The sequence below is a fragment of the Phyllostomus discolor genome, chromosome 2, assembly GCF_004126475.2.
Source record: "Phyllostomus discolor isolate MPI-MPIP mPhyDis1 chromosome 2, mPhyDis1.pri.v3, whole genome shotgun sequence".
Taxonomy (NCBI): domain Eukaryota; kingdom Metazoa; phylum Chordata; class Mammalia; order Chiroptera; family Phyllostomidae; genus Phyllostomus; species Phyllostomus discolor.
Window position 1 is genome coordinate 24,868,389 of NC_040904.2, and position 25,949 is coordinate 24,894,337.

A 25,949-nucleotide genomic window follows, 5' to 3' on the forward strand; every position below is an offset into this window, starting at 1 on the left:
TAAAAAGAAATTTAGTGCATACTTTGCACAACACATGTGCTTGTTGGTGTGGAACTGGAGGGTTATACAGTCTCTAATGTAAGGAGTTTGCAGTCTAATATGGCAGGTAAGATGGGCTTATAGTAATTTATAAATACCCCACTTATCTTTACAAACACATTATTTCTTGGGGAAAGTTTAGATAATTTTCCATAATTAGCAAAATAATTTACCTTCCTTTTTCTTGTAATATTTGTTCTAGTATGCTATCTTACCAGGGTTCTTGTAGTGAGAGTCAGTTGTAGGTGGGTTTCTTTCAACATGTTTTTGGGGGGAGACACTCTGTTATGCCTTATTTTTTAGCAGAGTAGATATTATAATATGCAAATTTTAATCATAAAGTTGTCTATACCAAAATATACCCAGGTTCCATTCTTTAACTTATTTACATAAAAATTGTTATTGGCAATGCTACTGTAAATAATAAATGTAAGTAGGTTAGCTTATCTCCATAACCATATATTCATATTTATTCTAAAGTTAAGCATAGTATTTTGAGGATTTGATAAATTTAAAGAAGCAGCTTTTAAAAATATATGTTAAAAAAACACAAATCAGTACTCATTTGTTTAATGTATAACTGGTTTCCATTTAAAGATCGTTATATAAACATTATGTATAAAGTATCAATCAGAAAGTTGTGAAGTCTCTTCCAAGGTAATTGCTAAGCTGTCTATTGTTATCCACAGTACACGGTGCCCATTTAATGTGGCAAAGTTCACTCTGACTGTGACACCTGCTTTTAATGCTATTCCAGTATAATTTATTCCATTTTTTCTGTCCTTTTTCACTCGGTCTGCCTTTATTATGATTTATAAAATGTTTCAACTAATCCACCTCCCAAGTTTGTCAAAGTTTCTATGTAAATATATATTTCTAGAAGAAACTCTACAATGACAAAGTGGCATTTATTAATATAAGGAGTGTCATTGATAGTTTTTTATTTACAGGCAGTAATGTCTTGGAGTCATTGGAGTATTTAGTTGAGTTCAGAATACACATAATCTTACTAAGTAGGTAACCAAACAACATTTTAAAACTTTATTTTTAGTATGGCATTGTGACTATTTTGATTTGGTGTGTTTTGTTTGGTTTTCTTTTTTGACATGTTTGTGTTTTATATTAAATGTAACTAGCCTTATATGTCTGCCTAATATCACGTTATTTTCTGATGCTTGGAAGTCTGTTGTTGGGGACCTCATTTTTTTTGCAGTATTTTTTTAAAGATTTTATTTATTTATTTTTAGAGAGAGAAGGGAGGGAGAAAGAGAGAGAGAGAGAGAGAGAAACATCAATGTGCGGTTGCTGGGGGTCATGGCCTGCAACCCAGGCATGTACCCTGACTGGGAATCGAACCTGCGACACTTTGGTTCACAGCCCACGCTCAACCCACTGAGCTACGCCAGTCAGGGCTAGTATTTTTGTTCTTAAAAAATATACTATATGCCCCTCAAGAGCATAATGCTAAGTGAAATAAGTCAGAGTAAGACAAATACTGTATAATCTCTCTTATATGTGGAATCTCCAAAAACAAAAGCTACCCCAAGTTCATAGATAAACAGAACAAATTGATAGTGGTAAAAGGCAGAGAGTGGGGGGTTGAGTGGTGGAAGAAATGGATGAACTCATTTTTGCTTTATTTTAAATACATTGAATAAAATTTTTACAAAACGCATGCTTATAAATTACATCTTGACATAACTACGTACTATCTCTTTCTCTTTAAAGACCAGCTTAAATTCTGTTTTCTCTGTAAAGTGATTTGCATATATCCAGTCGAAATTAATCTTTCACAGCACTGAACTATAATACCAATTTTTAATACCTCTCTAATAGTATTAATAGATGGAATACCTTATTATAGTTTTTATATGCATATCTTACCTACCATATTATACTATAAATTACTTAAAGTTAGATTTATTTTGTATTCCTGATAGTACCTCACCACCTCAAACATGTATTGTGCAAGTATGTGCTAACGTTTTTGTTTTTTTTTTAAATCTATTGGATGAATGTTTTAGATGTTCCAGAACAGTTTATTCTTTAAATATTTATTCTGAATGGAAGGCTTGTGTAATTTCTAAATTCAGATTTTTATATTTTAGTTTATTTCCTTTAGTCTGTATTCAGCTTTTTCTTTAAAATTCCAAGGAAACTGACATAGAGGAAATCATTGGAAAACTTGGGCATGTTTTAAAAAAATACAGCTCTCTGCACTCATCTCCCTTTTTACACACAATGCTGTAAATACCATTTTACAGCTCAAGAGTGAGGAAAAGTTTGTTGTTGTTTTCTTAAGATAGGAACTTCAGACAACTGGCCAACTGTGATATCTTCACATAGCCTTGGAAGAGATTACGCCATATGAATAAGTTAAAATCCATGAAAAGAAGGAGATGCAAGGAGACATGGTAGAGAAACCCTGGCAAATCTCAAAATGTGAAGGCAGAAACATCTTGTTTTTTATAAAGTGGTATTTTAGTTGTTGTCCCTGGTGGAGCAAGCTGACCTGACCAGAGAACACCAGTTACACTGGAAATAGCTCCGAACTGCCCTGCCCTGCTGAGAAAAGCTTTCATTGAAAAAAGTTCAAGTAAATGCTCAGGGAATAGGCAGCATCCCTTCTGGCTGTGCTTTACTGAATGGGGGTTAATGTGGTGTTTGAGCATGATGGAAAGTAATCAGCCAAGCAGAATGGGAGTAGAGCTTAGGACTTTAGAAATGTGTGTTTCTTCAACAAGTATTTGTTGAGCATCAACTGTATACCAGATCAGATGCTAGGTGTGGCATGGTGATGTAGATCAGGAGAGATGACCTGTCCTCGTGCAGTATAATTTAATAAGTACAAGAGACAAATAAATACATAATAAGCATATTTTGTGGTAATTCTTACAAAGGTTTTGAAGTACAGGGTGCAGTACAGTATCAAAGAGTAAAGATTGGATGGATAGGAGGAAGGCAAAGACTCATACTTTACATTAAAAGCAATTAAAAGGCTGCAGGATCAGTAAAAAGTTATCTGTGGCATCTCAAAAGGACCTATGAAATATAATGTCTTGATTGTCACCCTTAGTTCCTCCTTCCTCATCTCCTACAGGTATTTGAATGCCATTTCCTGCTGACACACACCCTTTAATATTTCTCAAAACTTACTCTTCTGGACTCTACCCATTGTTGCCACTGCTCTGGGTAAGGCTTTGTTGCTCCTTCTCAGCACTACCTGAAAAGCCACGATGGGGTATTCCCGCCTGCAACCCTATTCAGATTCCGGTTCACATAGCTCCTGCAGAGCTCTCTCCAAAATATAAATCTGATCGTGATATTCCCCATTACTCTGGGGTAATATCCCAACATCAAAGGTTGAAGTCCAAATTTCGTAAGGTTGCAAACTCGCTTGAGTGCTGCTGACCTCTTCTTCCAGGTTTTTGTCTTGCTACATTCTGATTCATTCTTTCTGCACCATTTCTTACCTTCTTGTTCTTGGGATTGCTTTTCCCCTTGTACTAACAACCCCTACCTGCCCCGCCCCACCCCATAACCCCATTTTCCCACCTCAAATCCTTTGTGACCAGCTCAGGCATCATTTTTGCAAAAATCTTTCACTGGTCCATGCCATCCTTAGCATGAGCTCCCATGCTCCCCCTGTGGATATCTCCATTAATAATTTTACTTACACATCATTGTATGATTATCTGAGATAGAAAATAGCTTATTTTTGTATCTCTACTGCCTAGTCACCGTATATACTCAATAAATATTTTAGGTGAATAAATACATGTTTGCCTTAAATTGATCTCTATATTCTGGAATTACTAGGTATAAATTTAAAAATATATAACATTTTTGTATACTCCCCCATCACAAAAAATATATCAGATTTACAGATTTGAGCAGATATTTTTGGTCTTAATAATTTGTGCCTGTAATGAAACCATTATGAGGTGTTTGCTACCTAGTGAGAACAGTGCCATCTATTGGCTATTATCCAAATTGTATCCACTATTCAAGAGGCAGCATAAAGCACTCATTTTTAGGAAAGCTCACCTGTGCAAAATTTTCTTGTGAATCTGGACAAGAATAAAACTAACCATCACATGTATGGAAGAAGCAAATGATGAAGGAATTTAGTCAGGTATCCCAGCAAAAGAGAATGGTGTTGTGTTCTGACGTAGTAACGGAGAATGTGTACCATCAATATATTGTGTACTAATCTGTACGCCATCTCATTCCTAAAATGCCTATAATTGTTTGATATAACAAGACCATCTCATCCAAAATACAAATGAATGTTGACTCTTATCCTTCTTTAAAAACAAACCTGATACCTTGTGATTTAAGATAGCATTTTTTTTTTCCTAAATACTTTTAAAGTTTTCATAGAAACATACAAGTAAAAAAAATTCTCTTAGTAAGTCAGTCACTAATCTCTGGACAGTTGTGTATTAGTGGTACGAAAGGTACTACAGCCCTTGTACAAAAGGTGGTCGTTTTATCCTAAGTAATTGTGCTACATTATTGAAAAATTTTTAAATGTTCATTGTCATCATTATTTACTTCATTCACTGATCTAACGTTTAAATTTAATCGGCAGAAATAAGACCACATTAGATTTGGCTGATGTCAAGCACTTGCTAGACTAGTAGCTGCCACCATGCGGGAATGCATAGTTGCCACAGTGCTTTGTAAACAGAAAAAGGTGATTTAAGGTGGGAGTAGGCCACCAAAATCTTAGTGAGCCTTCCTGTGTTGCTGGATTGCCACTGCCCTTAAGAGTCTCAGAAATAACATGTTTCCGTTCTTGTTAAAATAAGTGGTGGAGATATACACAGGATAGAGGAGATACAATTTTAAAAAATAGTTTTTTAAATTTTAGTAATATATGAACTCCTCTGTTTAAAGAAAAAAATTCTTGTTACCTCCTCACTTTACAGACTTTGATACTATATCACAATGTTGCATAATGTATATATGTAAAAGTAGATTTAAACTCCTTATAGTTACAGTGTTTATGTAACTGTACCACCATTATACTAATATTAATAATGAAATTATAGGGACAATGATAATGCTAAGTAACACATAGGACTCTTCCTATGTGCTAGGCACTTTAGCTAGATGGATGTGTGGATGGATGGATGGATAGATAGATAGGTAATATATACACAAACTCATCTAACCTTTACAATAACCCTATGAGGCAGCCAATAAAACCCTGTAATAGTACACTCCAGAAGAAGGGAAATTGAGCTATAAAATCTAGATGTTCTGGCTCGAGAGAAAATAAATAAATGAATGAATGAATGAATGAAGTTTCACAATCAATGAAAATAGAATTAACCAATTTAGTATAAATTAACAATCTTAATTTAATATAGATAGCACTATTTTACTTACATTAAATTTCCAGTGTTTGGTTTATTAATAAACAGATTTATTCATGTGTTCTATGTTTCATACGTTGCTTGAATGATTTTAAGGTTTGCCAGTGAAATTCTTTTCATTTTTCATTTGGGTAAAGCTTATTTTAATCACTGAGCCATTGTTTTGATGACTTAGTTATTTATAATACAACCAAATGTAATGAAATGCTGAAAATTTTTAAAAATCTTTTTAACAAAATATTTCTTATTTAGTTTACCTCTACTCCTACTGCTGCTGATTGTTGCAGGCTGGTGTATGCAAAGATTAGCAGAACATCAGCTTAAATGGTGAATACAGTAAGTGATGCTGCCGCTCAGGGTTTCTGAGTTTGGTCTGCTCAGCATACTGCCCTAATCTGCGTCATGTGATACGCCTCGCTTCACCTACCAGGCTCCTCTGCTCAGTCTACTGCAGATTCTCTCACCGTTGTACAGGAGTGCTGTGACTTTATTTGCCCTGCTCTTGGTACAAACAAAGTATGCAATTTTTTTCTCATTAGCCCAGAATAATACTTCCAGTGCTAAATCAAATAGTACTTTGATTTACCTTCATACAAATCACAGCCTCATATTAGTATATAACTCAAAAAATTGAAGACTTATTGTTTTGTGAAAATGTCTTAGTTGCATATTATAACTTCAATAATAATCAGTTTGTCTTTATAACTGCCAGAAAATTTAACATGAGTGCAGCAATGGATGTGTGGCCATTGTTGCCATTTGACTTTTGGACAGGCCTCCTGAGCAGCAGGAAGGTATCCTTAAGGCTACACTGTGAAAGCAAGCACTTTAGGAGACCACGTGGAGCCAAAATTGATTATGGACACAAACACAAACCATCCTGGCACTGAGCATGCGTCAAATTGCTTGCTAATAAGTGGGGCAATCGTAGACCCAATGTAGAGGACAGGCCAGGATGGGAGCCTCAGTCAAAGAGGAACTGGAGTGATGGATATGTAATTTGAACTTGGCAATCACAAATCTGATAGTATTAACAAAACCCTGTTGTGAGGTTCAGCTTGTCTACTATCATTCACTCCTCCCTGAGGAATGACTTTTTCCCCAAGCCCCTTCTTGGTCCAGCACTACATTTTTGATAGCCCCTCACTCAGCAAGGCTGACCAGGCAAGCCCTGAAATGTGTGGATCTAACTCAGTTCAACTTCAGTATGTGCTGTCTAGCTACTCTTACAATGTGCATTGGTCAGTGGAGTATTGAATGGACCAAAACATCACATTTTATGTAATGTTTCTAAATGAGTATAGCGCTCTACTGTAGTCATTAAAAAATATATTCTGTCTCCAGACACTTCTCCATGCAGTTAGTTTTAGTTGTTGCATGATTATCATTATTAACAATTCCAAATTTTGAAATGAATTTTATAATAGAATGGATTCACTAATAAGATTCACTACTAGCATGCATATATGTACTGCCTGAACCTTATCTTCCCATAAGATTGGGACCCTGCACATATTCAAAATGAAATAGGGTGAATGGGTTCCCGGTTTACCAAGGAAATGGTTCTCTATTCTGTGAAACTTGGTCACTTAACCTTATCTGCATATCATGTTAGTTGCCTTTTATGCTTTTAATCTCTGATTTTATATATTTAAGTTCATAGCTCCAAAAGGCTTTTTCTGGTGTAGCAAGAATTGTAATGTGTTAAGCAAGCACATGGAAAGATTAGCTTTGGATCTGGAAGTGATCTAAAATGATGTTTTTTCATTCAATACCAATTATTTTCTCTTGTTTGAAAAGGGAAACAAGTTTTTCCTAATTTAGGTAAGTGTCTCTTGATGTAGTTACTCAAGAGCCCAAGAGGTATTGCTGACTTAATAAGACTTGCTTACCTTAGGAAATAATCTTAATGAGAAGTCTTTTTAACTTTGACCAATGAGAACAGGAAGGGTATCAGGGACAGAAATGTGGGATACTTAAGCACTAATACTCCAAACACATATCTTATAATATAACCAGTAAGTTATTACCTAAGAAAGGTAGACATTTTCTTATCTGAATGTTTTTATGTGTAATATATGGTAATTTGACCTTGCCTGATTTTATTTTTTATTCACACACAATGAAAAAGAAGACTCATTTATGTATTCAACAGACTGTTTATTAAGAATCTTCTCTGTTCTGGGTAATCTTGAAGTGCTAGGGGTACAGGAATGATTACAAACTGCATTGGTCTCAGGACTTCTCTGTTAACTCAGAGCTGTAAATTCCAGTCTGGCTATTTATCAGATCACCTGAGAAATCTTTAAAAATCATAAACTCACCCTAATAAATTTAATTTTTAAAAAGCAGTAAAAAAGTGGGTAAAACACAAAAATCATAAATTCAGTAGGTTCTATCCTGAAGACTTATGTGAAAAATAATAACAAAAATTACATACTGAGTACCTTTCTTTGTGAGTAGGGGATTTCCAATTCATAGAGTCATCTTGCTATTGTCTCTGCCTTTGCAGTCCTTACCCTATCATTTTCCTTACCCTATCTCTTCCTGTCACCCAGAGCTGAGCCTCTAAAATAAGAGTAAGAGAAATTCAAGAGTTATGAACTAACTTAAATAAGTGAGTCATCATTTCAAAAGTCAATAATTAGGTAAGGGTGCATTGGAAGCCACGCTCCAAATGAATAGGATTTGACAAACCATGTATTAATACTTTAGAAAACTAGTTCTTAACTTTTTTGGACAACTAGATCACTCTGGGAATCTGATGAAAGTTGTAGATTATCTGTCCAGGACAACTGAAGTTCATATTATATCAGGAGGTTATTTCATAGACTCCCTGGTGCCTGTGCGTACATATTTAAAATGTCTTCAGTATCTCCTGAGCTTTTGATATATTTATTACAGTATATTTTGCATGGTTTACATTTCATTAGAATATATTATTTAAAAACACATTATCTCTTCATACACAATCCAGAAACAACAAAGAAAAGGGAAAACTCACTTATAATGCCACTGTTTTGAGTTATTACCATTTTGGTGTACTTCTTTCTAGTCTGTTTTAAACAGTATATATTTATACTGTTGTATTCAAGTGATACTCTGACTATAGACATTTTCAGGGACATTGTAGAAACTTTTTTAGGAGTTTCTGTAGGGGCTACAATATGCATCTTTATCACAGTCTACAATACTTCAAATTAATACGGATTTACTTCCAATGAAATATGCTAGTTTGCCTCCATTTGTACTAATTTTATCTTCATTTCCCCCCTTTTGTATTATTACTGTCATGCATATTACATCTATATAAATTATAAACGATACAGTGGTAGAATCTTTGCTTTTAGCAAGTATATGTCTTAAAAAATTAGGAGAAGAAAATAAAAATACATCTCTTATATTTGCTCACATATTTACTATTCTCAATGAGCTTCATTTCTTCCTTTGGTTCTGAATATAATCTGTAAGGACCACATTTTTACTCTGCCCTTTATGCTATGTGTTAATGATGTCATGTTTTAATCTTTTTGTGTTGTGTATCGTCTAATTTGAGTCCAGTTACTTTTTCTTTTTATTTAAATTTATCAGTTACAGTTTATATTTAATATTCTGTGTTAGTTTCAGAAGCACAGCAAAGTGGTTAGAAAATTACGTACTTTAAAGAGTAGCATTTTAAATGTCTGATGTACTGTTTTTGTTAAATACAGAGTCTAGCAGAAGCAAGGCCTGCTTGAGTAATAATAATATGGGTGTAGTCATTTATAGTTTTAATTTGAAATTTCACCTAAAATGTCATATGGTGTACTTTTGTACAGTGTGATGTTGTTATGTTACAGAGTTACATGCTTATGATTTTGTAATAACAGATTTTGTAATAAAAAGAGGGCATTATTTGTGCTGGACTCTGTATTTGGCATTTTATGTGAGATTTTTTTCTTTCTCATGTTTTCTTATTTCTGGTTATGGGCTTTCCTTTTCTGCTTAAAGAATACCCTTTAACATTTCTGGTGAAGCTGGTTTAATGGTGATGACACTTTTTAGGTTTTGCTTGTCCAGAAAACTATCTCTCTTCTTTAATTCTGAATGATTCAGACTCTAAACTAGATTCTTGAAATGAAATGGCATATCAAAGGGTATGAATATTTTAATGTACTTAATATGTACAATGCCATTTTCTGGTTGGTAGGCAGTTTTTGCATACTTTCAATTTTTAACGTTGTTAATTATTTTTAATAAATTTACCGTATCTCATTAAGTGAATTTAACTAGCTTGTTCTTTATTGTTGGATTTTCATTTATTTCCTGGTCTTCACCTTTTAAAAGAAAATATCTGAAATGCTGGAATGATCATAGCTCTTTCATATTTTAAATATTTTCCTCAAAGTCCCAAAGTTGAAAATATTTTCCCAAAGAATATGACTATATTTATGGCTCTTTTCACATTTTTCAAATTACTTTCAAGTGACATAAATACACTTTATCATGAATTATAAAAAAATTAACAGTCTTCAAAATTTTCAATTTACCTTTAAAGAATTTTCTTTTTCTCATAATACCCATTTTTCCTGGTCCATCCAATGGAATCCTACTTGGAAAACATAGGTAGAATTAAGGATAGAGAAGAAAAATAGAAATCGTTATGATTTGGCTATATATTTTCAAGTTCTTTCTAGAATATGCATTTTATTATTTTTTACAAATCTGGATTATTTAAACATATACAGTTTTGTAGACTTCTAAAAATGTTATTTTAGCATTTCTCCATGTTATTCATTTCTTTAAAACATTTGAAAAATTTACTACTATGCTGCTTCTATCATAGGGTCGGACCATAATTCATTTAACAATTCTTGTACTGGGCATACTCTTCCATTTTTCAAATATACTATCATGAGCACGCTTTCATGGATGAGAAAACGAAAGCCATTGAGGTTACAAAGTCAGGACTAGAATACAGGGGTTCTGATACTTGCCTTCTGCTTTCATCTCTGTGCACCTGTTGGGTGTGTGTGAAACATACCCTGATTGCAAATATTTCATCTAGAAAATTTCTCTCAAAGACATTTTCAAATCAGATCATTCAAATGAAATGAATAATGTCCTACGACATGTTTATGGGAACAAATAAGTAACATATCTACTTGACTTTTTGTGGGTTTATCTGCATCATTGCCCATTTTGAAAACAATGGTTCAGACAACTGCATATTTAAAGGGTTTTTTGGAGAGGGGGAAAAATCATGTTTTAAAAAACTTTCTAGTATTGTCCTTTAGTGGGGAAAATACTTCAAAAAGAGTAATTTAGAAGATCTGTTAGAGGCAAAAGTAAAGTCAGTGCATTCAAACATAGAAAATATAACTTGGAATAAAACAGAAACGTTTTTGTCAAGACATTTAAAAACTTGTGTGAAGTCTATAAAGCAAAAAGAAGTAAGTAGACCATTCCACATAAATGGTGCTGCAGAGAACACCGTTCCCTTCTCAGCAGTCTTGAGATGACACAAAGGGAGAGAGACAAAGTCAAAAAGCAGAAAGAAAAGTAGTCACAGGGAATAAGTTTCTTAGAAATAGCTGTTGTAATGCTACAAAAGATTTTAAAAATAGGAGGTATTATTTTAAACTGAATTCTAAAAAGATCAGGAAAGACATTTATGTAATAGTTTAAAATAATGTTTTATAGGCCATCCTGAAATGTTAATATTTATGGACTAAAAGATATGCCGATACTTAAAACTGTGGTAGCAAAAGTACATGGCTATAAAGATGTTAAAAGAAAGAATATGCTAAAACAGAGTTTAAGACTGTATGAATGTTTATCCTTATATGTTACCACATACTCTTTCATGTTAGAAAAAAATTAGGAAACTAAAATTATTCGACCTTTCAAAATGTAAACAACTGTATTATTGAGTCTAATTTTACTCTAACCTCAGTGCCATGTATAGAAGTATTGGTAAAAATAACTTGTTTCACATGGGATTATTTTAGAATTTCTGAGAGGCCTACCATACAAGTAACTGATGCATGTAAAAAGCCCTCATTTCCTACTTCTGTGGGAGAATCTTTTGGTTTAGCTGTCAAAAAAAAAAGTTCTTACAGGAGCGCCTTAAGAAAACATTTCTAGCTAGTGGCATAATTTATGTAGCCATCACAAATAAATGGTAGTTTGAGTTTGCTGTTTCTTCCATTTTTGTTTGTTTTATGCTTCTAAACTTGCCTTAAAATAACCAAACTCCTCTTCCTGTCTCCCTGCCTACCTTGGTTCCGCAGAGGAAAGGGAATTTCTACTCCATCTACCTAGCTTTCATAAAGCTACTTCCTTTCCGAATTGAAGCCTTCTTCCTAAATTCTCTTTCAAGGTGGCTAAAATAGTGAGGTTTCATAGCCGGGACTAGAAATGAAGGAAACTAAGGAAGGGAGAGGGCTCCCATTTTCCCAGAATAGAGAAGTAGTCTGTAGCATTTTCACAAAGATTTTTAGTGTCGTATGACCTGTGAAATAGTCCACACTGTATCCATCCAACTAGGTGGGGCTAGACAAAGATGGTGGCATGTCAGCATTTCTACAACTAAGGATAACTGGTGAAAAGGAAATTCCAAGAAGAGGGTTTTACAGGAAGTAGTTGAGAAAGTGAGAGGCCACGTGCTGCTGAAATGTTGCACATGAGTACAGACATAGTTGACAAATAAGGATGGAAGACTAGCTTAGGATTTTGATGGTACTGAAAATTAAGCAGTAAGTGTGTGCTTAACTCTGGAAGCAATGGAGAGTCACTGAGGCATTTTTTTAAGCAGCAACTTAATGTGAACTTTGATTTGTGAAGATAACTTGAGCAGCTATATATAGGATAACAAAGATAAGTGGAAGAGAATCTAGGTTGGGGGCTAGGCTTTTCTATAAAGAGCCATATAAATATTTTAGGCTTTGTGAGTATACATAGTCAACCACAACTACTCAGCCCTGCTGCTCGCTGCCACAGACAGTTTGTAAACAAAGAAGTGTGGCTGTGTGTTTGTGGAGCAGCATCATTTGACAGGGTCATGAATATGGGTTTCTTAAACAGTTCGAAAGGATGTCATAACCCTGGGTTCAGATTTACCTCTTTAACATTCTCATCTATAAAGATATCTATAAAATGGCATCTTTTTCTGAATATGGGTTTCTTAAACAGTTCTAAAGGATGTTATAACCCTGGGTTCAGATTCACCTCTTTAACTTTCTCGTCTATAAAAGACATCTATAAAATGGCATCTTTTTTCTCGTTTATAATAAAATAGCTACTATATTAACTTTTTCCAACCCCCCTAGGCTCTTTAGAGAAAATGTTTGCTAAAACTCAATAAGAGGAATTTGCTATTGAGAATGGAATATATGTTGTAGGTTTAATTCTTTTTTTTAGCCTTTATTTAAACCAACTTTGTACTAGGTTCTAGAGGCAAGATAAATCTACTTTTGAACTACTTGTAATATTTCTAGCTTAGACCTTGATCCTAAGAGATAGAATTATAGTAACTGTTAAAATGAAATGTAGCCAGAAATATGATAAGCTGTTGATATGTGTTTCTGTCATAGTGAGATTGCATTTTACTTTAAAGGAGATGGCATAGTACCTATACTGCAAATATGTTTAATATTTTAAAGCTATTCATCTGAAGAAGCTTGATTAAAATGAGCTTTTAAGATGGCACTCACAACCTTTAAGATCATTAATGGTCACATCAAAAAGACTAAAGAAAATTTAGTTTTAACTTTGTATAATCTTTTCTGGCAATCAAAACTAATTTGACTCCCCCCGCCCCCATGAAAGTTAATAAACAAAATGTAGCTCAATCTGTGAGGCAGTATAGTGTTTAAGAACAAAGATTTTGTCCTGGATTAAAATTCAAGCTCTGCAACCTTAAAATTTTTGTGATTTTAGGTAATTTATTTTTCATGTAAAAGATAGCATTAAGAATGCCTGCCTTGTCAGGGTTGTTATGAGAATTTTATCAAATGAAATGTATGTAAAGTGCTTAGCACAGCATCTGGAACATTAGAGCATACAATGAATAATAGCTATTGTATTTTTTCTAAAAAGGTTTTTTTCCCCCCAGGTGGCTTATGCTCTTCTGTGGGAATGTCTGTCATGCAGTCTGGGAGAGATAGGGCACATAAATTTGTCTCATACATTTTTGGAGCTCATGTCATCATTTTAAGAATTGCCATTCTATAATCAAATAGGTTGGTTAAAAAATATTATATCAGACCGGTCAAGATGGAGGCATAGGTAGATATACTACGACTCCTTGCATAACCGTAAGAAGGATTACAGCTAACCTCAAAACAAAAAACAGCCAGAACTGCCAGATCAAAATGTGTGGAAGTCCAACAACCAAGGTTTTAAAGAAGCCATGTTCATCCAAATGGGTAGGATGGGTGGAGAGGATGAGTGTGCTTGAAGCAAAGCAGTGGCCAGTGGAATGGATGGTCCCATGTTCATGTGTGGTGGATAAAAACTGGGAGGGAATACCTTGGGAGCAGGCGATCCTAGCCCCAGGCCAGATTGTGCAGCCCAGGGTTTCAACACCAGGAAAATAAAGTCTCATAACTTCTGGTTGTAAAAACCAGGGTTGGGGCAGTGGAAGAAACTTGCTAGTCTCTCAGGAGAGACTGTTTAAAAGGCCCACACATCCTAGAACATACATAAACTCACCCACTGTGGGAACCACCACCAGAGCTACAGCTAGAAGGGTGCCAGTCGCATATGTGAGTGGGTGAAGCAACTGGGAATGGGATGACTGCCGAGCAAACTTCCAGCAGCCAGGCAGCAGCATTGTCCCCTCTCTGACCTTTCCCCACATACAGAGCCACAAAGTGGTGAAGTGGGTTCACCCTGGCAAATACCTAAGGCTCCAACTTAACAGGTACACTAAGACAGGGAGTCAAAGCAGCTGTACCTAATACACAGACACAAACACAAGGAGGCTGCCAAATTGAGGAAACAAAGAAATATGACCCAAGTGGGGAAAAAAAAAAACAGAATAAAACCCCAGGAAAAGAACTAAACAAAATGGAGATAGCCAACCTGTCAGATGTAGAGTTCAAAACACTGGTGATAAGGATACTCAGAGAACCCATTGAATATGGCAAAAGCATAAGGGAATAAATGAAGGCTACACTAAGTGAAATACAGAAAAATCCACAGGGAACCAAAGTGAAGGGAAGGAAACCCAGGTTCAAATCAATGATTTGGAACACAAAGGAAAAATAAACATTCAACCAGAACAAAATAAAGAAATAAGAATTCAAAAAAAAATGAAGAGAATATAAGAAAACTTTGGGACATCTCCAAAAGCGCCAGCATCCTAATCATAGAGATGCCAGAAGGAGAAGAAGAGCAAGAAATTGAAAACTTATTTGAAAAAATAATGAAAGAAAACTTCCCTAATTGGCAAAGGAAATAGACAAACAAGTCCAGGAAGCACAGAGAGTCTCAAACAAGTTGGACCCAAAGAAGACCACACCAAGACACATGATAATTACATTACCCAAGATCTTAAAAGCAGCAAGAGAAAAGCAGAGAGTTATGTACAAAAAAGTTCCCATAAGGTTATCAGCTGATTTCTCAAATTAAACTTTGCAGGCAAGAAGGGACTGGCAAGAGGTATTCAAAACGATGAAGAGCAAGGACCTACAACCTAGATTACTCTGTGCAGCAAAGCTATCATTTAGAATGGAAGGGCAGATAAAGTGCCTCCCAGACAAGGTAAAGCTACAGGAGTTCTTCACCACTAAGCCATTAATTACATGAAAGGTTAAAGGGACTTATTTAAGAAAAACAAGATCAAACTTATGAATAGTAAAAGGACAACAAACTTACAAGTATCAACAACTGAATCTAAAAAAAAACACAAAAATTAGGAAACAACTAGAACATGAACAGATAATAAAAATGGAGATCATTTGTAGGTTTGTCATCTGAGAAGGGGATGGAGGAGAATGGAGGATTAGGTATATTAGGAGGATATAGGGAATAGGAAGCATAATTGGTAGGTACAAAATAGGAGGAGGGTAAGAACAGTATAGGAAATGGAGAAGCCAAAGAATTTATATACACAACCCATGGGCATGACCTAAGGGGGGTATTGCTGGAGGGAAAGGGGTTAGTAGGCAGAGGGGTGAAAGGGGGGAAAATTGGGACAACTATAATGGCATAATCATTAAAATATACTTTAAAAATATTAATTATATCAGATTATGTGTTTCATTATTACTATTTGGCGCAATTTTCCCATTACCATTATTATTCTCTCAAACATCCAGCTATTTGAATTAGGTAAATTCTTTCTTACAGATAGAATTCAGTGAAATTAGTGTCAAAATTAATTTACATATAATACTTATGAGCATTTAAAAATTTATATAGAAGTTTATTTTAAATAATACTACCAAGCATTGACTGTTTTCTCGACACTGATCTGGGTGCTAATGATATAAGACACTTGCCTTCAAGCAGCTGATAGTCTTCAAAAGAAGGAAATACAGACAACAAAATGAGTAATTATACTGAGGATGTACTGATACATGTAAGCTCGGGGCATTATAAGAACATACAGCAGAGAATTGTAACCATCATGAAAGAGTTAAGGAGAAAATAAACTGACACTGATACGATTTTCAGGAGGTCATGCATCTTGAGCTGAGCTTTGGAAGAACATAGAGATTAGCCAGGAAAAGGACATTGAAGTTGTCCAGACACAGGGAATTTAGAGTTTATTTGTATAGATGATGCACTTCTATTAGCATACATTAGAAAATGGCTATGTGACTGTGGGCAAGTAACTTACCTCATGATATTGTTTTGCTCTTAAGAGAAATAATAGACTTCCAGTCCCACTGAAAGTGAATTTTATAGGGATCAGAGTTACTCTTCCACCTGAAACAACCCCCCCAAAATGGACAAATTATTTAAAAAAAAAAAACAGCTTTCAAGACAGTGGACATCAAGCATGAAGAGCAGTGATTCCTGAGAGATTAGGAAAAAATTAGGTGAGGCCTTTAATTGTTCTGGCTTAAGCCCTGGAGAAAGTTTCTAGGTCACGCCACAGGTAGGGAGAACACAGGCAGAACCTGGGGGTCTCTTTGGGTTGAGAACATGGAGCTGCGAGACCAGGGAGGCCACGCGTCTCAAGTTCACAGGGCAGTGTCCCAGAGAGCGGTGAGCTACAGGAGGTCTGCAGCGGCCCCCCGTCGTGTATCCAGCAGCCTGTTCTTCAGTACACGTGTGTGAGGAAACACAATCCGCAGCTTGGAAAAGAACCACCTGAGGTGATGGGAGGGGTCATTGCTTGTCACTCAGACAGAGTGGCCAACAGTGCCTGTTCCCAACGAACTAGAAAATTTCATATATCATGGTGCTTCCTGTCAAGCACTAAAAATGTAGTCTTGGGAGTGGGGGAAACTAACTACAGACTTAACACTGTTCTGGTCCTGCCTCACAAATTAGGAATAGAAAGGCTCATACTGCTTCCAAGTGATTTAACTGTGTCCCAGAACGAAGATCAACACTATTTATGGAAATAAAAAAAATATCTAGCCCTCAACAAAAGAAAATTCATGGTGTCTGACATATTTTTCTATGTCTTCAATATCTCTTGTTAAAAAAGTCTCTCCTTATGAAATACATAATACTTGCCCATGAAATGTGTTAACCAATAGAGTGCCTATCATTTTTCTTTTAAGGACACTGCTTACTAGGACACTGAAATTATACTTCATAAGTTTTAGCATGTTTGGGACCTGCTTGTAAGAATGTCATTTTCTTCATGCCTTTCTACTTATGTTATACTGCACAAAGTATCATGTTTCAGTTGTGCGCATTATGTAGATGCAGAGGTCACAAACTGTCTTGGGATTGAACCTGTTTCTTAGAAATAGTGTTTGTTCCACACGGTATTGGTCTTCATGGTGACTTAAAGTCTCCCTGGCTGGTGTGGCTCAGTAGGCTGAGTGCGGGCTGTGAACCAAAGGGTCGCCGGTTCGATTCCCAGTCAGGGCACATTCCCGGGCCAGGTCCCCAGTAGAGGGCATGAAGGAGGCAACCACACATTGATGTTTCTCTCCCTCTTTCTCCCTCCCTTCCCCTCTCTCTAAAAATAAATAAATAAAATCTTTATTTAAAAAAAAAAGATCTCATGAAAAAATCAAGCAATTTTGTAACCTCAGAGTTGCATCTCTGCGTGACCCCTTGACATCGTTGGTGCCAAGTATCAGCGCTTCCTTTGGCTGGGCCATGTGCTCCAGAGTTCTCCACGGTCTCCATGCTCCCTGATACTGGTGTCAAGTGCCATTTGTCTTTTATCACCACAGATGTTTATATTAACTCTTTGGCCCCTACAGGCAGTTTAGTTTATAACTGCTAGAGAAATTATATTTAGTAGATGTCACAGTCTTCTATTGATATTTTTATTTGATGTCACATATTTTCAATACTTTATAAAGCACACTTACACAGACTTTCTCTACAGGCATGGCATAAAGTACTTCTTTTGTTTGTCAGCTCCTCCTCCTCTCATATCCAAACAATAGTAATTGGTTTGGTACCAATTACTATTTCTCAAATCTAGTTCTTCCTGTCCAACCTTACTGCTACTGCTCCACCTCAGGCCTTCATTGTCTCTGGCCTGGAATTCTTCAGTTGCTCCCTAACTGCACCCCTTGCCTCCAATCACATCTCTTTCAGTTCATCCTCAAGGGTATTGCTAGAATGATGTATCATGGTACAGAGGTCATCTCATCACCCTACTGTTCAAATTCTTCTAAGTCTCTCCATCTTCTATGGCTCTGGTCAATAGACTTTTCTTAAAGGTCCACATGGTAAATATTTTAGGCTTTGCCGGCATAAGTTTCCTGCACAAATAGTTGACTCTGCTGTTGTTGAATTGAGCACAAAAGCGACTGTAGACAACATATAAGCAATGGGCATGGCTGCGTTCCAATAAAACGTATTCATAAAATAGCCCCTGTTCTGGAGTTACAGTTTGTTAACCCCTGTTCTGTGATATAAACGGCTCTCCCTCTCTTCCGCCCCATGTCATCTGTCACTCTCCCATCCTGTTTCTTGCAGTTTATTCAAGAATGCTATTCAAATTCTTAAACTTTTCTGAGAACGTCTTTCTGTATCCAATTATTTAATTCTTTTCACTTAAGCTGTTTTTTTCCACAAATAGTGAAATATTCTAATATATTTTGTTAGATGTTAATTTTCAAATGATGATTTCATATATAAATATGAGGTTGTTTAGTCACTTGCGGACATTTTTACAAATGTGTTGTGCAGTTGTATAATATTAAAAACAATTTTTAACAGGTCTTTCATAAAATAATAGCCTTGATACAATTCATGTTATCATTTGAATACTATCAACACATTATCCAAAAATCTCAGAACAAGGTCACTGGTAGGAAAGCAGTTTAGTTTCAGCATTATCAACTATTGAATCAATTTCTGAGAGAACAATTTTAGGATTGTTAGTAGGAATGGAAAGCATGTTAACTCACATTGTGTCCTGTCTTTGTCACAGTTGCTCCTTTCCAGTGCAGTTAAGAAAACAAAATAATTTGGTTTTAGGATATGACTTGCCTGAAGTATTGGACTTCAAATTGCTATTTAAATTCTAATAGGTCACTTCACATATTCTCATATGCAAAGAGATAACATTTTGAGAATGTTGTTAAATGTGTGGGTTTTGCCTCATCCAGTTGCAGTTATTTAGGCTATTGCTGTTTGGTACAATGTTTGGAGAGTAAACAAAACCTTGTCCAGTGAAAAAATGAAAACATTTCTTACCATATTAATGAAAAGTGTGATTCAGTTACTGAGGTGAGAGAGCAGATTGGTAGAACTGCTGTGATGGAATTTTGTTAAAATGTGAATAGATGTTAATATTGATTATGATAAAGTTCTCTCAATTCTCTGATATTCACATAACAATGCATTAATTTAAAGATCCATCTATTAAAACTGATCTGTAAATATCTTTTATGGTTGATTTTTAGCCACCAGCTGAACAGGCCAAAGCCAGACTACAGTTGGTTCTCGAAGCTGCTGGTAAGTATTGATAATTAACTTTATTTAAATGAAAAAGTTTGAAATAAATCCTAGTATGGTTACAAGTGGGTCAAAAAGAAAAACACCTATTTTCTTATATCCTCACAAATTTATGAGATCTAGGTTATATATACAGTCATATTTTACTTTAACTTTTTATTGTTGCAGTAGTACTAAAAGGTCACTCTTTGTCTTTTCTGTTTATGAAGTTGACTTCATTTTGGTTTTAATTTTGATGAAGTCCAATTTATTGATCTTATCTTTTATGGATGGTACTTTTGCTGACACGGTTAAGAATGTTTTCCCCTAATCTCATATCATGAAGACTTTCTCCTGCATTTTTTTCTAAACATTTTATAGTCTTATATTTTTTAGATTTAAGTCTGTGATCTATTCCGATTTAGTATAAGATAATGAGCTTTAAGTTGAGGTTTTCATTGAGCTGAAGGAAGCAAGGTAAATACTGTTCTTTAATTCCTCCAATGAATTCATTGGTCCTTTTGTTCTGGATACCACCTAACCTTAAAATGCCATCTATATGTTTTATTTCTCAGTGATGCAATAATGTTATGACTTTGATTTTAGACATATACCCAGATTCCTGTAGACATTAAATACTTTACCTTTTTAAAAATACAAAGATAAAAAAATAAAAATATAAATCCATGTCATCTTTTCTAAGTACTGATATTTTACTTTGAACCTTAATGTGCTCTTCAAAAATGTATGTAACTTATTCAAGTAGTAAGTTGTCAGGATCAGGTGTGAGGTAGGGTTAGCATAATGTCACCAGAGTAGTGCATATTTTTAGAAATTATACTTTTAAAGGCCTGTAAACAGGCATAATTTCCAATTATAAAATAAGAATTCTGTTATACCATCAAAAGTAATTTCATACTACCAAATGACAGTAGTTGTATTTTTTTGTATTACTTGATTGAGAAAATATATATGTGCACATGATTTAAGGATTTCTTACATTTGCTCCTTGCATTCTGACTCAAAATGTCCACAGACTAAAGATTGGGAACACCAGTATAAATGATATACTAGCTTCATAAATCACTTACAGAAATTCCTTACTATAAAGGGCTAAAAATTTGTGACTATTTTGCCAGAGTCTCTATACCCCTGCCTATTACTTTAAATGTCACTTACATTTTATGCATTTTATCTTTTAGTTATGTAGAAAACACGACACATTAAAATTTTGTTACAGTGTTTTATACTATAGGATAAAGCTAGTCAGTGTGATTATCATTTACATAGTCTACATTCATTCTTTAGTGGCACTATTTTGCTTTGAAATATATTTTTTAGTTCAGAATTTGAGTATTGACAAACATTTTAAAGGAAAATACTTATGGTGCTTATTAGTCCAGAAAATATTCGTTTCCATCAATATAACTGTAAGAAATTTTATTTCATAGTTTTATACATTTTCTTTTATTTCTCAGTCTTTTACTATGATTTTGAAGCACATTATAAAACGAACCTGGCAGTGCTGACCTCACAACGTGTGACTCGTTTCTGTCAGTCCCAGTTGTCATCCCTCATTTTTAAAACTTTTACACTGCAAAATCTGTTCAGGATAAAGAGCTAGGTTCTGTGTATTTGAGAAATTTTCAAAATACTATTGACAGTTTTCAAATTAAAAAATGTATATTGGCTTGTAGCATTATTTATTAATTTCTTCTTATTGAATATGTTTCCTCCAGCTTTCCCCTTTTATCTATAACACTATGATGTGCATCCTATTAAAAATTGTGTTTTTCTTCATTTAGATTATTTTCTTGGGATTGGTTGCTATAGAAATGAGTTTATGTGGTTAGGAGGTATTAATCTTTAGAGTGGCTTTTTATACATTTTTGCTAAATTGTTCTACAAAAGAACTGTGCTGCTTCTCATTGCCACTGGTTAAATAACCATTTTTACCAGACTTTGCTTTTTGATGCCAGTTCCATGAATATATTGCTTTATAATATGATATAATATATTATACCCTTTTGAAAAATATTCAGTACTGCTTTTAATGAGAACTTGTGGCCTGGAGAGGGGAAGCAGATGAATGGATAGGGGAGAAGCACATAAGCAAATATAGAACTTACTGTCAGAGTTCCAGATCTGTGTCAGTGATGAATTCAAGGTGTTCATTGTATTATTAAAAGTAAACAAATACAGAAGGAACTGGAGCTCAGACTGGCAAGGCACGCAGTTAAAGTCTTGCCTAGTCCTAAGATGGAGGTGAGTGGATAGGAAGGTCTGGAAGTCCCCATTCTGTCATACTGGAGTTTACTTGAGTTCCTAAGGAAAACACTTTTGACTTTGGGCCCTTGAATTGGATACAGGGAAAAACTTAAGGCTGTAAGCTGGAATCTCGGGTACAGGGAAAGACTTAAGGCTGTGTGCTGGTCTGTAGGGTTCATGTATAGAATCCTGCTGATTAGGCCTAGCCTTTAACTATGGTTCCCAGAAGAAAGTTTTATATATAACCATTGTATTGTTATTGATTTATTAGTGAATGTTAATAATATTACTGCTTTGGAAGTAAAATATATTTGTAGATCATTTGGCAACAATTAGTAGTTCCATGATTTTGAAAGAATAAAATAACATTAAGCAAAATATAACTGTAGGGTATTATGCATATTGTACCAAACATGAATTTGAAATCAGATTTTATTGTATTTGTAATTATATTTTATACGTACTAAACTTTATACTTTGTTATGCTAAATCTTCAGATTTAGATAGACTTTTTTTAGGTTCATTGCCAAATTGCAATAGAAACCAAATTTATGTCTCTTGTGTAACAGTTAAGGTTATATCTAAGGTTGCTTTTTAAATCTTCAAAATGCAGTAGGACACAGAAGGTTGCAAAATTGTATACATTTTTTAAAGTGAATCTAAGTTGTAACCTCAGCTAATGATTTATTCTATGATACCAACTAAATACAATTACAAACTGTTTCTTCCATAATTTCTTCCTTTCCTTTTAAAAAATACTTTTATCATTCTCCTATTTAAGATTCAAAACCTTGAAATTTTTCTGACTTCTGTATAGTCAGTCAGTCAGTCAATCTGTGTAGACTCTTATTTTGAATATTTTTATGTTTATTCCTTTATTATCTTTTCCACTACCATCTCCTCAGTCCAGACACCAAACTTTTCACCCAAAGACTAATCCATTACCTCCCAATTGGTCTCTTGCTTCGGTTCTTCTCCAGAGAGATGGCAGTGAATAGCGGAAGGGTTCTAAAGTTGCTTCCCGCATACTGTGTGACCTTGAGCAACTTGGTTAGCCCAAACAGGATTTTGTAAAAGGGGCATGACAGAAGTATATATCTTCTGGTTTACTATAGTTCTCTATTTTGTAAAAAGTAATTTATTGAGGTAAAATTTACATAATAAAAAATCAATCATAATTGTTTAATGTGAACAATTGTGTATGTATTTTATCTATGCATTTAAAGTGGCATTAAATACATTCGCAGTGCTTTAGAACCACCACCTCTATCTAGTTCTAAAACATTTGCATTGTTCCAAAATAAAACCTATTATTATTGAGCAGTTTTCTCTCCAGTCCCCTTCTCCCAGCTCCTGGTGACCACCAGTTGGCCCTCTTTCTCTATGAATGTATCTGTTCTGGGTACTTTATGTAAATGGAATCTTACGGCATGTGACCTTGTGTGTTTGGCTTCTTTCACTTAGTGTAATGTTTTGGAGATTTAGCCATGTTGTAGCAGGTGTTAGTGCTCTATTTCTGTCGATGGCTGAGTGATACTCCATTGTGTTTATATGTAACATTTGTTTATTCATTTACATATTGATGAAAATATGGGTAATTCCCACCCACTGGTTATTGTGAATAGCATTGCTATGAACATGTACTTTTTTTGAGTACCTGTTTATAATTTGGGGGGTATATTCCTAGGGTTGTATTTGTGGGGTTATTTGGTAATTCTATGTTTAATTTTTGGAGAAACCACCAAACTTTTCCACAGCAACTAAACCACATTACTTTCTTATCAGCCATACGAGTACAGTCCCTAATGTCTCAACTTGACCATGTCACACATTTAAGTTACCTGTTTGAAAGTAGGATTAAGGACTTCTCTGCTAAAATATCCTTATCTGTATGGGGGAAGGTAAATAATTACCTTATAGGGTTGTTGTAAAGATATATATTATAATGTTTTAATATATAAAGTGCATAGTCTCGACCCATTTGCTGGAAATGGTAGCCACCAAAATATTATTTCATATTGTTTTTTGTGAATACCACTGCTAGATGATCCTTTCTCAGCCACTATTTGGACATGCCTCAGAATTATTCATTGACTCTCAGGTCATGGACGTGGACAACGGTGTGGTGGTTGTGAGGGGAAGGGGGCGGGAGGAGGTAGAGGAGGGAGGATGAGGGGATAGATTGTGATGGACAGAGACTCCACTTGGGGTGGTGAGCAGACGGTACAGTGCACAGATCATGTGTTGTGGGGTCACGGACCTGAAACCTGCATAATTTTGTTAACTAGTGTCACCCCAGTATATTCGATAAAAAGAAAATATTATCCATTGGCTCTCAGTTGCTTACAAAATCAATTTTGTACTTCTGTGCTTAAGGTTCCAGTGTTCTGTATGGTGGATTGACAGACTGCTCTCTTTATTTCTTACAGTTAATTTCTGTACTTTTCCGCATTGTTATTTGAGTTAGTTCTGTTTGTTTCTACCTGGGACTCTTTGCTCAGGATTTTATTGCTTCTACAAATGTCTTCCTCCATTCTCTTCCCCTCTTCAAACACTCAGGATGCATCTCAAATAAAATTTCCATGTGATTTTCCTGACCATTGCAGCACACCATCTTTCTCTCCTTTGAATTCCTTTTGTACTTGTCTGTGCGTGCTCTTCATGTCGCTGTTTACGCACATGCTGCTGATATTAACATTCAGTTGTTTCATGAGTGCTGGACTTATTTTCCCAATGAAATGATAAACTTCTGAAGGTCAAAAATCATATCTAAAACTTTAAATCTTTCCCAGCAACACAGCACCTCTAATGAGCAGAACTCTACCAAATAAAACCCCAGCTATTAATCTTTGGTGAATAAGTCATTGTGGAGAAACAAATGACCTGGGTAATTGAAAATTAAACCTTTAAATGCTGGTGTGCTCATTGTAACCATTGTTTGATGGATTTGAAAATAAATGTATGAAAAAGTTTTCTGGCTTCAAAAAGATAAATGACAGTAATATGACTTTTTAATCTTAAAGTTTAAGGTAGTGTGTGACAGAAGATTTAATAAAACATGATTATCACAAAGGAGGAAGAAGGAATAATAAGTTTACTTAAAGACTTGTCTCCATCACTTTTGCTTTCAGTGTTGTTTGACTTTTTAGCACCTTTCCGTACATGATTTTGGTTTTCCACAAAAACACATTATCTTATGCCAAGTATGTTCATGGATTAGAAGAAGAATTTAGAGGAGTGATTTTTCTCAAACAGAAATATTTTCATTAGCATGAAAAGAGGACACTTTTTAGAACACGGTTTCAAGGTATAACTTTCTCTAAACTATCCTTAATATTTTACTTTTAATAAAATTACTGACACATGCAACCTTTAAAATTGTATCTCTGTTGTTACAAGAAAAAGTAGATTTTTTTTGGTGCATGTATAATCACCTTTATCTTAAAACCTATAATATTTTATTTTCTGAACTATGTCTACAACACTTTGTATTGTGCTTTATAGTTTTTAAAGGATTTCTTCCATAAATCTTTTTTATCATTTTACTTACATCACTGCATGGAGAGCTAATTAGCATCATTTTACAAATATCCTGAAAGTGTAAATGACTTGTAAAAGATCACACAGCTAATAAGTGGCAGAACCAGGACTCAAACCCCGTGATTTCTGACCCTTGAGCTATTTGTGTTCATACATTAAGTCCATGAGTTATGTTGGGCAGAAAGAAGGGTGATAGAAAAATATTGCCAAGTACCTACATACCTGGGTTTGTTAGGTGTAGCGGTACAATTATTTTACAATAAAATAATTCCTATCTTCAAGCAAGCCTTTGATTCTGCAATGAGTTATTGCTACTTGAAAAGGATTAAGGTTTCAGTCAAAACATTCATTTCCTTAACTATTAGAGTGCTCATAATAGTTAGATTCTTGAAAACTTTGAAAAATCTAGGGTAATGTTTTATGAACTATCATTGTTTTTGTCATCAATCTAACTAGGAACATGCATTTCAGAGACCCTTGCTGGTAGTGGAGAAGCTGGTTAAGTATTGTTGAAAACAGATGAGGCACACGCCCTTGCACATTACATCCAGGTCAGGAGCTATGCTTTGTAATAAGCCAGATGTACGTCACTCCATCTTCTGCACCGTGTTAAACTTAGATTTTATTCCGAGTAGTTACCTATTAAGC

At 34.9% G+C, this 25,949-nt stretch overlaps 1 protein-coding gene across 1 annotated transcript in view; it reads left to right on the top strand.

Moving 5' to 3' along the window:
* RSRC1 (arginine and serine rich coiled-coil 1) overlaps nucleotides 1–25,949 on the top strand; it is a 333,501-nt gene that overhangs the window by 179,639 nt on the left and 127,913 nt on the right. The window contains exon 6 of the mRNA XM_036017604.1: nucleotides 19,463–19,514. Coding sequence (XP_035873497.1) covers nucleotides 19,463–19,514 — 52 coding nt within the window. The remainder of the gene's footprint in view (nucleotides 1–19,462; nucleotides 19,515–25,949) is intronic.